A 17,498-nucleotide genomic window follows, 5' to 3' on the forward strand; every position below is an offset into this window, starting at 1 on the left:
TTACCAAGCAGCTGTAAGCATGCAATTTTTCATCATATCAGAAGCTTCTACTGTGATGTTTTGCATTGATATGCATCTGAGAAATAGTTACATTCTTCTATATTTCAAAAAAATTACTGTGAGGACTGAGTGCTCACAAAGTGCCCTCAGTGAAGCATTTCCCAGCCGTGTTCCAAGAGGTAGCAGCCAACTTGTCAGCTGGGCAGACATTCCTCTAGCTCACTTCTGCTTATCTTGCCTGTTGCCCTCCGTTGAGAAGACTGACAGCTGAAGGGGTCATCTGAAATATATCTGTAGGAAATAAGGCTCATTATTTCCACTGCTTGTGGAACAAGTTGTTAATCGTTTATTGTTCTTAACTGTCCCCACTGAAAAATAGAAGTTTTTACATTTGTTTTAAGTAAATCAATGTGCAAATGTCACGCAGCACATGAGGGAGACAACCACAGGGTTTGGCTCCAGGGGTGTTGAGAGATGACCTCACTGCATTGGTTCCTTGTGTCTGTCATGGCCTTTTCTAACAAAGAAGGTAGTGGAGCTGCAGGATAGCCCTGGTACTCTGTCCTCCTCTTGCTCTTACTCTTAACTTTGTTATTCTTGTTCATCCTTTTCCGTCTACTCTAACAGTGAGTCTACAGCTGAGGCCATAAAAGGGGTCCATTAGAAGGTAGCAGGACTCTAACTTTAAACACTAAAATATGTTTTCCCAAGCAAGAACATTCTGCTTTTTGGCTGCCTCATTGGCTCTTTCTCAGGCAGCTCTCAACTGTGGGGAGGGGTTAGGGTTAAGGGTGCAGCAAGCTGTGAGGTAGCTGAGAGGTTATGTTCTTGGAAATGCCATTTCTCTTTTTATTCTCATCAATTTACAGGGTATGCTTTTTTTGGTATCTTACCATGTCTGAATTTCTCATGGGAGCTGTGATCAAGGTCTTCTCTGAATGATAAAAAGAAATGGTTCTCAGTCGGAGATGAGATAGGCTATCCAAAACCAATATTGACAAACCTGTGTGCTGCTCGCAAGACTTTTTCATTATGTTGGTACCAGATCTCAAGCTCTGCTATGTTCTATAAAAATACAGGTTTGACATACAGGAATTGTTGGATAATCACATGCGGTGGCCACACATAATTAAAAACTGAAGTGGAAAGAGGAGGGCTGGCATCACCCATTCATATGGGTGCCTTGTGGTACAGTTCTGACAGAGGTGTTCATTCTACAGGCAGAAATACTGGTCCTGCTGCCACAAGAGTAATGGCTGACCAGTAAAGGGACCTTGGTGTAGGGAAGGGAGTTAAAAAGAAGTTGGAATAAGGATGCAGGTAAAGCACCAAAACAAAGTAGATATACAGTGTTGTATGGTAAGGGCAGTGAAGTAGTGTGGCAAATCATGAATGGGAATAAGAGTTCTTAAAGCTGATTTAGCTGCTTGCAATTAGTTTAGCTGTTCCCTTTGTCTTGGCTTCATCCCGCAGCATGGACCCGCTAGCTGCCATGGTAACTTTTCTCCACTTGAGGAATTCGAGTTCATTTAGAGCATTTTCAGTGCTGCTGTTGAGACGTTTTCAAATGGCTAAAATAGCTGCAGGATTTTGGCTCAGCCTGTTCCAGCCCTGAGAGCTTGGTATCCCAGCAAAGGGTGGCCTTAGAAAATGAGAGGTCTCAAACAAGAATTACACTGCTGAAGGGGGGGGAGGGAAGGGGGTTGGAGGGAGGGAGAGAGAAAAAGAAAAAAAGAAAACAAAAAAGAGGCAAAATCATCTGCCCTTCCCTTCTTCTTGGAGATGTCCTTACCCCAACCTATTCTCAATTAGTCCCTCCTACCATATGCACAACTTTCTCTAGCCCTTGTCCCCTTGTCCCCATTTCTCCCTGCTGTTTTTATATCAGAGTTTGCAGCCCAGACTGTGCTGAGCAGGTTGTAGCCAGTGAGGAGTTTCTACAATATCCTACACTGAAGAGGAGAAGCAACACCAGCTTGCCTCAGTAGCATACATCCTCCTTCTCTGAAGTTCTTGTGATGTAATTTGAGGTGAATTCTTCATCTGTGAAGGAGATATAAGATACTTGTTAAGAAAATAACATAATAAAAACTTAGATAACAGCAAAGAGGTGGTGTGTATTGGAGATCCTTGATGAACCAAGCTCACAAGATCTCTGAAAGGTAGAGAAGGCTACAAAATACTTGTACTGGTTGTGAGCTGTGTGGGCCTTGTGTCCAGGAGGGCATTGTGAGTGGGAGAATGAAAAGAGCAAAGGGGAATTTGAGGAGGCAGACTTGATTTCTCGGCCTGTCAGAGGTGTGTAGCATCAGGTGGTTGCAAAGCCATCTGTGAGCTGTGGGTGTTTTACACTTGAAAATAGTAAGGGAAAATGGGGAAAGTGAATAAGGGGTGGTGAAGCGGATCTTTCAATTATTTTAAGAGAAGTAAATAGCAGTGAGGTTTCCCTGGGCTTCAGAATAATTCAGCTCAAGAAGATTAAATTAAGGGACTGAATGGCATTGTTGTCTAATTCAACTAGAGATTGATCTCCAGTTGCCACATTAAGAGCAGACTATAAAAGTTAATGGCATCTCCATGTGTGTATTACTCACTATGTTACTCTGTCTTTCCACACCACTACAATGCCTGCACTGTATTTCTTGGCTCTCCCAAGCCACGCATAGAACCCTTGGCTGAATGGAGCAGGGGTTCTCTGATACAATTCCTTGGTGCATTTAACCCTGCTGCTGCCTCCATACAAACGGGCTGCAAGATCTGGAGCAGCTTCCAGTGGACACCACGAAGGTCTGGACTGTGTGACTGCAGGGCATGTAGCAGTGTCATGTTCCATGCAAACAATAGCATTAATGAGGTACATCCTGGGGAAGTGCTGTGAAGTACACACAAGCCAGCTGTGTCTCTAATTTCATATTGAATTGTCATATGGCTCTTTTGTGTCATAATGTACTCCACAGGGCTTTTTCATAAAAGTTTGAGAAGGGAAGAGCAATCCCTGCTGTGTGTATACGTTGCTATTTTCTTTAAGTAATTTTTCTTGTCCCCTAAGCATTTATTTTTCTTTCATTCACTTTTCTTTTGTAGCAGATAAAAAAATGATGGCCTCAGCATCCACAGCAGGAAACCAGCAGCTGTATTCACAGGGAAGCCCATTTCAGCCAGGACATTCAGGAAAGAGTTTCAGGTACTGTAGTCCAGATCCTGAGCACTGAGTGCAAGCTGTTTCCTTCAATTTGGTGGAAACCACACTAACCTATAGCAAAAGGGCTTTCTTTGCCTGCATGAACTTATCTTCTTGTATCCTTTGCTCCTACATGATGTCTCTGCATGTGCGCTAGGCTTACAAGCAGATTTGGTTTACTCAGATAAAAATACTGACTGCTAAGTAGATAGTTGTTGCTGTGATGGTGACATTGGTAAAAGATAAGCAGTAACAAATCTGAGAGGTGATGGGGCAGGCTCACGTGTCTGTCTGATGAACATTCACCCAACTAGGAAGGTTCACAGATTTACCCAGAGCTGCTTTGTGCTGCCTTGTGCTGTTTGTGCAGCCTGCCTCAAGGGCTCTATTTGTCAGTGATCCAGTCTCGTGGACTCCAGTATTAAAAGGAACAGAAAGTTTGTTTAGAATGCCAGTATGCTCGGTAGTTCTGGAATATTTTAAGTCATTTTTCATTAATACAGAAGGAACAGTTCTAATGTGATCTTGATTCTGAAAATTTCAATATCTGTAATACTATTTGTGCACTGGGAGTGTGTCCTAAAGCTGGGAACTGTATCTGTTTCTTCAGTTCGTCTGTGGTACATGTGCCTGGTGTGAACGACATCCAGTCGTCTTCATCAACAGGCCAGAATCTGACACAGATATCTCGCCAGCTAAATCAGAGTCAGGTTGCCTGGACAGGAAATCGCCCTCCATTTCCAGGACAGGTATCAGTCAAAGCTGTTCTGTTTTCATAGTCATTAGAGATTTGCAGTCCTTCTTTTTATGTAAGATTTGCTAAACCTCATTTATAACTTGATTAAATGTACTTCAGTTCTATCATTTATTCTCAGAGATAAATCCATTCCTCCACTTCTGTTCCTTGACAGGTTATAATAACTTGAGACAGCAGCCCTATGTGTAGCTGCATTTAGTTTGTAATAATGTTCATAATATTTACAGTTGCTGTACTGACATAAATCCCAATAGAAGGTCTCAGTCTAGCACTTATTTTTGTGTGCACCAAATGAAATAGAAGAGGACAGCTGTAATGATTTACTATTAGGCTCATACATTAATTCTTTCTTGCATCTGGCAATATTATCCACAGTTAGAAGCACAATCAACAAGTGGTGCATCCAAATACAGGTGTGAATTTGGAGCAGAGGGCACTGAATCTGTTGCTTTCCATTAGCACTGCCCAGTGCTACTCACACTATGATGCATGCTGGAGGAGACAGCACGTCTTTCCATGAGGTGCCCCACAACAGCATCAGGGCTTCATTAACCCAGAAGTCACCTCTTGTTCTTGTGTTAACAAGAATAAAGTGCTTCAAAACAAAGAATAATATGAAATAATCATGTTCTGACTGTCATTAATGCTGTTCTTAATCACTAACTTTCCACTATTTGGTAGGTTAGAATGTCATCTTAGGCTGGGTGATAAAATACCTTTTGAGTAACTGAGTTACTTCCACGTTAAACACATTGATGCTGCCCAGCCCTCAGTGTGCCATGGTTATTCTGTCACACCTGCTCAGTCAAACACATTTGTAAGCTGGCACGTTGTTGAGTAATATGGAGGATTCTAAAAGTGATATTAAAGGATTACTCGTCCCTCTTTCTGTCCAAGTCAACAGAGTTTATATGTGAGCATGAGGAAATTGGAATTCATTTATTGTAAAGAAAGAGTTAAGCCTTGCAGAAGTAACACATGCTGTCCTTGTCATTGTAAAAAAGCTTTAGAAATGGACGATGTCTTAGTTTGGAACTGAGCTGAAGAATTAACAGCATCTTCATCATGTTATATGCCTGTTGGGATCTCTCTTCCTCCCCCAGGTTCATTGCGTTTGTCTCAGACAATCTTCACTTGAGCGCATTGATTGCCAATAGCAGCTCACATCATTAAAGCATCTAGAGATGTAATCACCTTTTATTTCTATTTGTGGAACTGGCTAGGCAGTGTTTTTCTTGGAACTTCTGCATTTGTTCATAATGCAGGAGATGGGAAATAGTTTATTAGCAGATTTTATCTGTAGTGTTACTTGTTGTTGTAGCACATGGTTTTGGATGACATGCTTCACCTCCCTTAGTCTCAGTATACATCTCAAAGCAGTCTTGCAGTGTTTAATCATTTGTATAACATTCATGGAGATTCTGTGATGAAACCATTATGTAGGTGAAAATGACAGCAAGTTGCTTTTTAATACCCTTGAATTAATTTTGCTGCCCTGTTAAATCCAAGTTGGACTGTTTGTTCCCTACTCCCAGGGATTGTGATTCACACTACCTCCCAAATTTTTTTACAAGGCAAAATAACTTTGTTCCCTGTACTCCTGAGGCAGGGAGTGTAAGCAGATCATTATCTTCTTTGGCCAATTTTCCCCAAACACTGGTGACTCTAATCATCTGAAAACTCCCTATGTTCTACAAGACAGACAGATAACTGTGATTTTCCTGTGGCACTGCAAAATCAAAACACATGGCAACTAATTCTTCACAGCTCTTCAGTTTGAGATTAATCCTTGTGATAGAGGTGAAAGAAATCTTGTTTTTACCAGTAGCTCTTATTGCCTGCATGTAAGTTAATAAGCAGGAGAGCTGTAAGTGTTGATTTATAGCTTCTTGTGTTGCTTACGCAGCAATATGTTGGCTTTGACAGAAATTAAATATGACTGAGATGGGGAGAAAGTGCACATTCATATCTGCAGGATTTATTTAGTTTATATTGTGTATTGTTAAGAACGTGTGTCTGTAGAGATGCTCTTCAACAATAAAAATAATTCCTTTCTTTCACCCCGTATTCCTCAGCAAATTCCGTCTCAGTCTGGCAAGGCTCAGTCATCTCCCTTTGGGATTGGGACAAGTCACACCTACCCAGCAGATCCATCATCATACAGCCCACTTTCCAGCCCTGCCACCTCTTCTCCAAGTGGGAATGCCTACTCCAGCTTAGCAAACCGAAGTGCAGGGTTTGGTAAGTTTTGAACAAAGCAGCACAGAAATGCCCATAAAAATGAAACGTTGTGGCATAAATGGAATTTAAAATCCTCCAGCTTTGTCTGTTGGTGCTTCAGTTGGGAAGCTTGGGGTGTGAAAAGGTTCTGCTCTCGTTTTGTGCACAGCAGACTGCGATAACCTGTTCCCTCCGTGATGCATCCTCTACATCCAGCAGACTTTAGAATGTTGTGACATTTTATAATACGAAATTACATCTTTTTCCCTGTCAGTTGTGTCATGAAAGATTCATGCATTGCTTGTGCCACTAATACAACTTCCCAAACTGTAGCCAGAAGGTTCAGTCTCTACTTCTAATGATAACACCTAAATGGCACGATAAAATTTACATTCTTTCAGTTTCTCAACTTCTCTGATGGCATAGTGTTATCCCCTTGTCTGGGGATGGCTTGCTGCTATTTGGCTGGACACAGGATTGTGCTGACCATGCTGCCATTTTGGGAAGTGGTTTTCCTTTTCTGTGCTCAGCTAGTGGATTTCAGACTGTATGACCCCTTGGTGAAGATTTCTGGACTCCAGGAGTACAGCAAGATTCAAGAGTGAAAAAAATTGAAGGTTTGTCAGTGATAAACACACACAGAGTGCATGGGAGATGTTGCTGGCTGATAGTAGGCTGCAATTCCAGAAAACTTAGGTAGAATCATAGTAATGGGTGCAGTTTTTCACTTTTTTCTTGAGACTACGACAGGAGCAGATCAGCCTCCCTAAGTTCAGTCCCCTAAGTTCAGTCCTGTGCTGCATTGCTTGGAATAAATACAGTGAAATGGAGCTTTTCCCGCAGAGCTTATTCATGACTCCATTTTCATTTCCATTAGGCTTTGTACATTTGTTTATGAGACAGCCTTGCATTTCAGGCCTAAGCTACTTGGCAGGAACCCTTTCACCTAATGAGAAACATTTCCTGACCTACATCAGTTTGGATGCTATTAATAACAGCCTTCACAAAGACGAATGTCTTCAACCTCTGGCTTGCAGTCACTCTTTTGCTGAAAAGGAGCATCATTTGCCTCACTGACTTAATTTCAGTTTATTCTTCTGAGAAAACAAATATTGCAAGTTTTTTTTTTTTTAAGAGCTACTTAGATGAATTTTATTTTGGCTAATAAAATGAATATAGGATTTCTGAGTCAGCTGAATTATTGTGTAGTAATGTCAGTAAGGAAGAGCTGTAATTGTTTACTTCAGATGTGATGGAAATACATCACTGCAGCCTGTATATCATCCTGTGAAATGTTCATTTTATCTGTTTTGCTTGGTTCAGCTGGTAGTCAGAAGGATTGAAGCACTGATTATGGAATAGTAATTGATTTGACATTACAGAGTCTGGTCATTGGAGACCTGACGTAACATGGTGCACGGAAGTTTGGTATCCTTGGAGGAGGTGCTGATAATCTGGGACAACCAGATCTACCAAGCTGGGTTGCCTGTAGCATGGGGAAGACAGGCAAAAACTGTAGGAATATCACAGAATCACAGAATCACAGAATCACCCAGGTTGGAAGGGACCCCAAGGATCATGTAGTTCCAACCCCCCTGCCTAGCAGGGCCACCAACATACATATTCAGATCAGGTTGCCCAGGACCCCGTCCAACCTGGCCTTAAACACGTCCAAGGACGGGGCATCCACAACCTCCCTGGGCAGCCCGTTCCAGGGCCTAACCACTCTCCTAGTAAAGAACTTCCCCCTAACATCTAACCTAAATCTTCCCTCCTTCAACTTAAAACCATTTCCCCTAGTCCTGCTGTTTAATAGATATTAAAAAAAAAAAAATAGAGGGAAAAGTGTTAGCCTCTCAGGAAGCTTTCCAACATGCTAAATCTTAGAAGGAGATTTTGACAGTGACTAAAACTGTCCAAAAATGTATAAATTTGGGGCCAATCTGTAGAAATAGAGGACAAAATGAATTCAGCTTAGTATGAGCTGTGACTGCTCATGCAGTGTGTGTGTAACAGATGACTGGATTAACGTGTGTGGCATCATATTTTTTTTCTGGCAGGTTATTTGGAAGAAATCCATCTCCCTGAAGTCATCATTTTAAATGTATTTACCATAAAACCTTGCTGTTCTTATTACACGGCCTTAGTCTTTAAAAGAAATTGTCACCATAATAAGATGATAATAATTTGCTATAAGCTACATGTTAAATAAATCATTTTGCAGCTGCAATATTGGCAGCTAAGATGGTGTAGCTAACAGCACTCCATATTTTTAATACAGCAATGTCTACATTTAATACAGCAGAGCTGTTGCCTGTTGATCTTACTATTTTGACATCATGTACAAAATGTGAAAGTGCTTCTCAGATGAGAACTGTACACCCACTGCTGTAGAAATGATTAGGCTTTTTAATTAAAGAGATATTTGGATGCTGCAGTTTGTTTGTTTTTTAAGTGAAATGGCAAATGAATGGCACTCAGGGTCTTTTTCAGGGGATCATTTGCAAACATAGGTGTTGGTGAATGAAGTCTCCAAAGCAGCTTTCCAAGGGGCTGCTCTCTGACTTCTGCCTTTCCTTCTCTTCTTCCAGCTGAAGGTGGTCAGAGCAGCAGCCAGTTCCAGGGGAGGCCGTCCGAAGTCTGGTCCCAGTGGCAGAGCCAACATCACAACCAGCAGAGCGGAGACCAGCACTCACACCCACAGCCCAGCCAGACCGAGGTGTTCCAGGTGAGCAGAGCCCAGTGAGCCCTAAATCCCTCTGTCACTGCTGGTTCAGGTAACTGTGGATGTCAATGAGCTGGGATGCTAGCAGGGCTTCATGCAGTTACCTGTTACTGTGTGCTGCTGTGGGTTTGTGTTGCTCGTGCCTGCTGTTAGCTGGAACTGACTGCTAACTAACAACTAAAACTGTTTTTCTGTTTTATTTTAAGTTGTTACAACACTGGTTTCCCTGTACCTGGGGTGTGTGTATTTTGCAGGGAAACCATGAAATGGTGCCAGTGTCTTTCTTACATTGTTGCTGACCTCTAAAATCCCAGTCAAGTCCAATTAAACTTCATTTCAATTCTCCTTGATAGTTCAAGCAGGAAAGGAGTGTGATATTGCATAGATAGTGTCCAGTAAGTTTTTGAAGCTAAATCCAGTCAGATATCAGATAGCTGGTAAATAATCCTCTTCACCTACCTAATTTTGCTACATCAAGTACAATTTTGGGCCATCACTATAGGTGGAGTGAGCCTTAACAAGTTAATAAGTTCTTGTCCTTGTATAACTTGTTTTTAATTTAGACGAAGACAGTTTGCAACAAAACAATGGAGGTAAATGCAGAAAAGACAGCTCAAGGCCCGAGTAAGGTTTTGATGTGGGGCACCTGATTATCTTTTAAGCAGTAAATTTCCCTGCAAGACTGGGCTTGTGCTCAGTTGCTCTCAGGAGCACTGCAGAAGAGGCATTAGCCTGAAAATGTTCCTGTGTGAAAGCAACGGTTCATTCACACAAACAAATAACATCACTACACCTAGAATACCTGTCTGCATGCCATGTGGCCCAGACAAGATAAATCTGTTGTATCTCTCCCTAAGCAAAGTTTAATCACTTTGCATGTACTTTAAACCAAAAGCATCTTCAGGGTGATTTCAGTGAGCTGATGGCAGCAGAATTCAATGGCCTGCAGAGACACAGGGCTCCCTCCAGGCACTGTCTTGTGTCTAAAACAAATGCTATATCCCAGCAAATATTTTATGAAATTATGGCAAAGGAGCGCCAAGGATTAAATGGGAAAAAGGAAGAATTGGATTCACTTGAAAGGCCTTCAAGAAGTTGCTGGTGCTGTTTGTGCCTGAAGCCAGCCCTAGGTTAGGTGGACGTGAGGAGAGAAGCAAACTCGGAAGAGGAGCCATCCTGCCAGTCTGTAACAGGAGACGTTGCCTCAAAGGCGCCAGCAGCAGAAATGCCTTGGAGAGGATGGGAATTGAAACAGGTGGGGGCAGATAGGGCTTCCCATTGTCTGGGGAGGAACGTGGGGAGAGGTGAAGGCTGACACTGGCAGCTTGGAAGCTGCCGGTTCTGCCCACTGCCTTGTTTTTCACCGCTGGCAGCAATGCTACTGAGAGCTTGGATGGATTTTCATCTTCCCTGTTTTTGGGGTGACTGCTCAGTACGCAGCCATTCTCAGCAGTTACTCCTTCAAAGAGCAGATCTTGTGCATTTTCTCTGTTTGCTCTTTGGATTTTGTTTTATTGTAAGGATAATGATCCATCCATGGCGAAACTTGGCTTTACAGTAAGAGCTTATTATTCTTAGGACTGACAGGAAAAGCAAGTGTAAACTCTTAGTTTTCTCAGCAAGAGATGTCTTTTCCCTGTGGCTTCAGTCTCCAGCTGAGAGGAAAGGTTTAGTATTTTTGAAGCCTCCTGTGGGGAACTCACTTGGCTCAAGACACGTGGGAGCAATTACCATGAAATCCCATTTCTTCTGAGAAGTTTCCACCATTTCCTCTGCCATTGAAAGCACATGAAGGCTGCTTTTGGGCAGCTTGTCAGGCAGGGTGGGTGTGCAGGCTTCAGTGTCCCTCAGAGCAGCAGTACATTCACTTACAGAGCATGCGTTCCCACCACCGTGCTGACATAGCAGGAATTCTTGGTGGTAGGGTGCAGGATTGTCAGAGATACTGAATACTGCTCATACAGTGCCGCCCTCAGTGAAGCTGCAGTTTCCTTCTCTCCATGTGTAAGTGCCCAGTACAATGGGAATTGTTTCAGCCTGTGGAGGAGTATTATGGGACGGCTCAACTGTGGTTTACTCAGAGGAGCAATCTAAAGCTGACGTCCCACATCCTGTTCAGAAAGCTCTGGCAAAACATAAGCAGCACGTAAACCTTAGCCCAGTACCCTGCACAGGTCCGTTCTCTCCTTATTTACCTAACCTTTTGCTTTTTCTGGTTTTACAGAATGAAAGAATGAACAGGAAACAGTTTGTGTCTGGATAACATGTTAGAAAGTGACACATCACTTTGATTTTTCCTTATCATGCAGGACATGCTGCCGATGCCGGGCGATCCAACGCAGGGTACTGGCAACTACAACATAGAAGATTTTGCTGATCTGGGCATGTTTCCACCATTTTCTGAATAGCTTGTGAAGCAGAAATGGAAGCTCTTCTTCAAGGCCATTTCAGTATATTTTTGGCTCTGCTTTTTCTGTGTTGCATTTCTGTAGAAGCTACTAAACCAGAAGATGCTCATATTTCAGATAGTGGTGTAGGGCTTGCTCTCTCCTCCACGGGCTGCGTTAGTGCCGACAGAGGAGCTCCAGCTCTTGGTAGTGTTCATTGACAGCTCCGTTATATTTCTTTTTTATTTTATTGTCATCTACCTCAGAGATAAAAAACTTTGTTTGATTAAAAAAAAAAAGATATATATCTCTGAGTCTTAAATATTTGAATGTGAATGATACCTAATACTTCGTTTGAATGGTAATTTTTAAATAGATCACGCAGTAACGAAGACTAACAGAGAAAAGGTAAGGTGGTGTGTTATTACAGTGCCTACCACTCAATTTCGATGCCTTGCTTTAAGCCTAGGTTTCTGGAAGCAGACAGAATATTCTGTTTTCTTTCATTCTTGTAGTTTTTAGTTCACTTTGAATGTGAGATTAAGCAACATAATGTAGGCCTCTCTCACCAGAAGATTCAGCTCCACCTTTTCTAACTTAAATTTGAATGTGTGTACATTTTGGTACTTTCTGTATATCTTGTGATGTATGAAGTGATTTCCTGTACTGGTTTCTTTTGCCTTTTAATAGGGTCTATTCTGGTGTGTACTGAGAGGGCTTGATAATATGTGGAGGCTTTAGATACTGCAGGAGCCTCCATCACTTCACATAGTGTTCTTACTTTTAATTCAGGTGGTTATCTGTTCAGAACAAGCATTTACTTACGGAAGCTATTAGTCTGTTTTTGCACTGAATTGAGGCCTATGTAACTCTACACATTTCTCACTGGCTGCTTTAATTTCGATTGTTCTTGCTTTCCCAAAAATACTCCCTCATAAAAATAACTGTAAGCCCATCAAGATTGCAGTTTCTATATTAGCTGCATTTCCTTTCTGTGAAGTACTTTTTATACTGTGAAACCTCACGTTTTAGCAGTGCAAGGTGGTGGCCTATTACAGTGAAATCATTCAGGCTCATTTGCTGTAAGCAGTGAGATGGTTTTGTAGCATACACTTTTTTAGAGTTGGTAATGGTAATGGATATCAGTTGGACTCTTGTCCACTGTGTACACAGTGATAACTTGAATTTTTGCTTGGATTCCCAAGCAGTCATTTCTGTTAAACCCTGTTAACCCTTTTCTGTTAAACACTGGGTTTTCACCTTACAAAGTGTTTTGAGTACTGGCTATTCTGAATGCTGTGTGCTTTTCCACAGAGGTAAGTTCATCAGTCTTCCTTCAGAGCTAGCCATCTACCATATCCATTCATCAGAAATGTGGTAGCAAGTTTTTTACATGCTCTCATGCATATGATGATTTACAGGAGGTTGGGTTTGTAAGCTCAGCCTTTTTAATCATTTCTTTCAGGGTGGGAGAAGGCATTGCTCAGAAAGGACAAGGAGCCCAGAGTTCCTGCATGCAGGTTTTCTGCAACCTTTGAGGTCAGAAAGATTGGGAAGCTTCCCAGAGCCTTTGCATATTGAGGAGCAATCATGGACCTTGAAACAGGAACCCCCATCTAGATCCCAGTATGCACAGCCCCACATCTAGATCCTAATGTTCACAGCAATTCATAGACTTCACAGCACTACGGTTTAGCTTTTCTAGCTCCTCTTGAGTCATGGGCTGTGTTCCAATGGAAAGGACCACGTACATTACTGTAGTCCATGTTACCAGGATAACATCTTGGAAAAGCAGGCAGGCCCCTGTCCTGCAGTTTGCCCTGGCATCATGCTGAAAGGCAGTGCAGGCTGCCAGGCCAGCAGTGGCACAGGGACCATGGGGTGTTCTTCCACCTTCCTTTGCTTCCCCAGACCTCAGGCAGAACAGCATGTAGTTTTCAGTATCCAGGAAGAACCTTTTCTACTTTTTCTCTTGCCAAGTCTGGGACCAATCTCTTATCCTACGTGCAAGTGGGGCTAGAGACACTTTTTCTTAGGAAATTTTTTAATGTATCTAGATGCAGTGCTGCAGAGGCCTCAGATCTCCTGGTCTGTACTTGCCTCACCAAAATCACACTGAAAACAAAAAATCATACCTCTTCTCTCCCAGAGATAGGGAAAGTACCTTCTTAGGCGAGCAAGCCATGCACTTACGCACAATTCATTTGAATACATGAATGTTAATTGGCGCGTTCTCCCTTTCCAACCATCTCTGAATTACATAAACAAAGCTCTGCTGTCCTCAGAAATTCACTATTTCTGAAAAAGAAGCCTTGGTGCATTGCAGGCTGGGGGAAGGCAGGGTCAGCATCTGCATGCTTTGGTAGGGAGCAGCAGTCTGTAGAATGTGATCATAAGGGAGAGCAGCAGATGAGCAGTTTCTGTCTCTGTGCAGAAGATGCTGAAGATGATACATTTCAGTTCTTCTAGAATTTTTTAAGAACCATTAGTCTGTAAAGTGAAAAATGAATCAAAAATGCTCTGTTTCCTTTTACCTGACAGACTGTTCTGAGCGTATTTATAATTTATTCTGAATTCAATCTACAAATAAGGTGTATGCAGTTGTCTTTATCCTAATATCAGCAGTGATGACTTCATCCTAGAATCACAGAATAGTTTGGGTTGGGAGGGACCTCAAATATCACCCAGCCCCCACCTCCCCACCGTGGGTTGGATGCCACCAGCAGGCCAGGCTGCCCAAGGCCTCATCCAGCCTGGCTTTGGGCACCCACAGCTCTGGGCTGCCCCACTACCCTCTGAGTAAAGCATTTATTCCCGTCTAATCTCAATTTCCCCTCTTTTAGTTTAAAGCCATTCCCACTTGTCCTATCTCAAAAAAATTTGACTGTGCAGTTAAAAATGCACTGTGAGCAGAATTTCAAGCACATTTTCCCTTCTTTTATTTGCTGTGTTTTTCTTTTTTCCATACAGTGACATGCCAGTGTGCCTGAGGCACCAGGGCACGAGCAGCTGCTTCTCATCTGGTAGCCCCCCACCTTTCTGTTTGGGAAAGGGGATGGCTGCTCCATTGAGGTGCAGATGGCTCCAGGTTGGGGCTTTCCCTGCAAGCTGTGATCATCCATTCCTCTGCTTTCTTCACCTTTCCGCCCTTCCTTACCACTGCATTCCTTGCCACACACAGATGGGGAGGTGTGGGCAGCCTTTCCCAGCGAGAAGGGAGCTTAGCAAGCTTCAGGTTCAGCAGCTCTTTGCTTCTAGCCAAGTGACCGAGGTTCAGCATCCACAGTGTCAGTGTCAGCTGCTCTGCAAAGCCCCAGCCCAGCTCTTGTGGCAGAACGTGCCGCACAGGCTGAGCTGTGCCGCATCTTTTTGTCTCGTGTTCGGCTGCTAAAGCAACTTCTTTTATAATATAGCTGGCGTTGTAAAGTGCATTTGGAATGCTGACGTCCTTCCTGTGTGCCATTGGTGTAACTTTGCTGGTGCTTTGGCTGCCAGTCTCTAGAATTTCCCAAGTGGTGGCTTTCTTGTTTCTTTTGTGTGCTCATTGCTAAGCTGCAAATAAAGCTGTGATTTCTGATCAAACTGTGTTGCAGACACAGTGTTTCTCAAAACCGAATCTGCTGATATTTAAACTGCAAATAGTGTCTGGGTGAGCTGTTTCCACAAGTGGGCGTGTAGACCAAGATTTTAGATGCTAAAATATTTACATTCCTTAGTTCGAACAAGCTGACCTGTTTAACGAGAGGGACTCCATCACATTCCTTGTTAGAAGCACTACTGGCAGTACCTACGGTTATGCTTTAACCAGGCAGTTCCATTTGTAGCTTTGTTGCCTTTTTTGTTGTTGTTGTTCAAGTACAGTATGAAACTGTAAATACTTGTTGCAGCACTGCCTTTCTAACTCTTACTTACTTTTGGCACAGTGTTAAATAGTGTTGGATTTACCCAATTGCTATGACATATATTTTTATACATAGGTGTACTCTTTTCTCGAGAATAACAACAGCCATTTTGTCATCAATGCCTTACCAGTGTCATACTGCTGTTGCTCTTTGTTTGCAAGGTATCGGGTGGACTAATTTCTAGTTGAGATGTTTTCACTTTTCCTGGCAGTGCTCATTTGGGATCCAGGTGATTTTTGCCAGTTCCATTTTTTGCAGTTGTAAGCTGTGAGAAGAGGAGAATGTGAGCTTTGTGTTCTTCCTGTTAATGGAGCAAATGAAAGGTGATGGCACCTAATTGTCTATAGAAGGTTGGTCTTTTCCTGCTCTGAGCCAGAGTGTGTTTCATGGAACTGATGACTGTGGGCACTGATTACTTTGTGTAGATTAATGGTCTTTAAAAAAATAATTAAAAAAAATAATTAAAAAAAAAAAGAAAAAAAAAAAGAAACCTCCAAAAATGGACTTCTGTCATTGTTAGGCACTTGGTTACTTATCTGTTTAAACTCTTCATATGGATGTGAAATTGTGCCGTGGATAAAGTGTATTTTGTACTTCTGAATGTTCTATATTTATGACTAACAAGTACAGAATCAGTTGTGTGTACGTATAACTAATAACTGCCTTTTTAAATTTCATTAAAATAAAAAGGTCATGAGCTGTTGTTAATTCCTGTCTTTTTGTAAATGGGTACAATTTGCTGTTGGGAATCGTGGAGTGGGAAGTAACCCGGAATGATGCCAACAATCAGGCACTGGGCTTTTCTGTGCAATCTGTTTGTATGCTGCATGGTTTGGATGGGAAGGTCCCTTTTATCTTCTTCATTTGTACAGAGGCTGTCCAGCGGGAGAGAAATGTTGGTTTGAGACATCAACTTTTGAAAGAGGTTCCAGAAAAGCATTAATTAAGAGCCCCGTTCTGCTGATGGCGTTGAGGTGTATGATTTGGGATCTGTATTGTAGAGCGCTTCATTAGAGCACAATTGGTTTAGAATTGATTCATAGTCTGTGGCAATTTTTATTCCCTCTCTCGGGTGACAGCACAGTGCTTTCTTTGTCCACCTTTTGGTCTCATTATTCAAAGTTGAAAAATGCTCTCATCCTTCCCACAAACATCCTGGCGACCTTTCCAGACTTTCTTATATAAAGTGCATTTGCCTTTCACAGTGGTTCTTCATTGTATTTATACTGTATTTCTTTGTCTGCTTTGATACATTCTGAGCAGGATTTACCTCGCTAATAAATCCAAAAAGTTGATGTCTGGACCTCCGCAGGGAGCTGAAGATGCTCCAGGGCATGCATTCCTGCTGCAGGGTAGGTGGTGTTTTCACAGCCCATGCACCATTTTAAGGGCTCTGGCCCTTGTTGGGACCCCTGTGGGAAACCCACAGTCAAAGCAGGGCACTGGGATGTCCTTCATCAGCTGCAGGCCCAGCCCCACCTGCTCTGCAGGCTCCACTGGGTGAGTGCTTGTCCCTAGGAGATGTGTTGGTCTGCAGTGATGGGGACAGAGATGCTGAGGGTTTGTTCTTGTGGCAGTTGTTTGGTGCTTTTTGTTGAATTTTGATAGGCTCTTAGTTGCTTTTGCAAGGACATTATGGAAGTAGAAGGGAGCACACAGAACAGAGGAGGTGAAGGAGCACCAGGCAGTGGTGCGGCTGGGCTGTGGTGGGATCCCTCCTCGGCCTCTCAGATTGATGGCCATTAACCTGTACCCCCAGGTACTCAACCAAGCGTACTTTTAGGCAACGTGGTGACGACTGGCTGTGGAGTTGCTGGGGGTATTAGTTTTGGTGTGGAATCTGGGTCTGGAGATGCAGGTATGGAAGGGAGCCAGATAAGCAGTGTTAACTGCTATAGCTCAGCATGGTGGGACACCATCCACATGTAAAGGCTGGCGGCAGGAAAGAAATACAGTTGATGTATCCCTACACTTGCCATATTTGGCTCTGTAGTCTGGCATTAATGACTCATAATAACGGCTTAAGTCTTCATTATGATGATAAAAGTATATTTTTTCCTAATTTTTCCATGGGAGGTAATTCTTAGCCACATTTCCATCAATATATCATCATAGTTCAGGATGTATTACTCATTTCATTTTCCTAATTTCTCTCCAAGTTGGATATAACAGGGACAGATGCAGAGCTCTTCCATCCTTTTTCACCAAGGTTTGGCAGATTCCTGCTTGGCAATCCTTGGCAGCATCTTTCTTCAAATTTCTTGTTCTGCCCCACAGAAAATGAAATAACTTGAGCTGCATTAATGGAGTTGGGATCATGTCCAAA

General features: G+C 42.6%; 1 protein-coding gene across 6 annotated transcripts in view; it reads left to right on the forward strand.

The window, feature by feature from the left end:
• The window catches only part of ARNT2 (aryl hydrocarbon receptor nuclear translocator 2), a 93,215-nt gene extending 77,335 nt beyond the window's left edge, over positions 1-15,880 (forward strand). For 5 of the 6 annotated variants that reach the window (XM_048955980.1, XM_048955984.1, XM_048955978.1 and 2 more), the window contains 5 exons: positions 3,085-3,184; positions 3,792-3,930; positions 6,014-6,179; positions 8,750-8,886; positions 11,193-15,880. In XM_048955980.1, coding sequence (XP_048811937.1) covers positions 3,085-3,184; positions 3,792-3,930; positions 6,014-6,179; positions 8,750-8,886; positions 11,193-11,291 — 641 coding nt within the window. In that variant the 3' untranslated portion in view covers positions 11,292-15,880. The remainder of the gene's footprint in view (positions 1-3,084; positions 3,185-3,791; positions 3,931-6,013; positions 6,180-8,749; positions 8,887-11,192) is intronic. The other variant, XM_048955979.1, reaches the window with a different exon arrangement.
• Positions 15,881-17,498: the final 1,618 nt, after the last annotated feature.

This window comes from Lagopus muta, chromosome 10 (genome assembly GCF_023343835.1).
Source record: "Lagopus muta isolate bLagMut1 chromosome 10, bLagMut1 primary, whole genome shotgun sequence".
Taxonomy (NCBI): Eukaryota; Metazoa; Chordata; class Aves; order Galliformes; family Phasianidae; genus Lagopus; species Lagopus muta.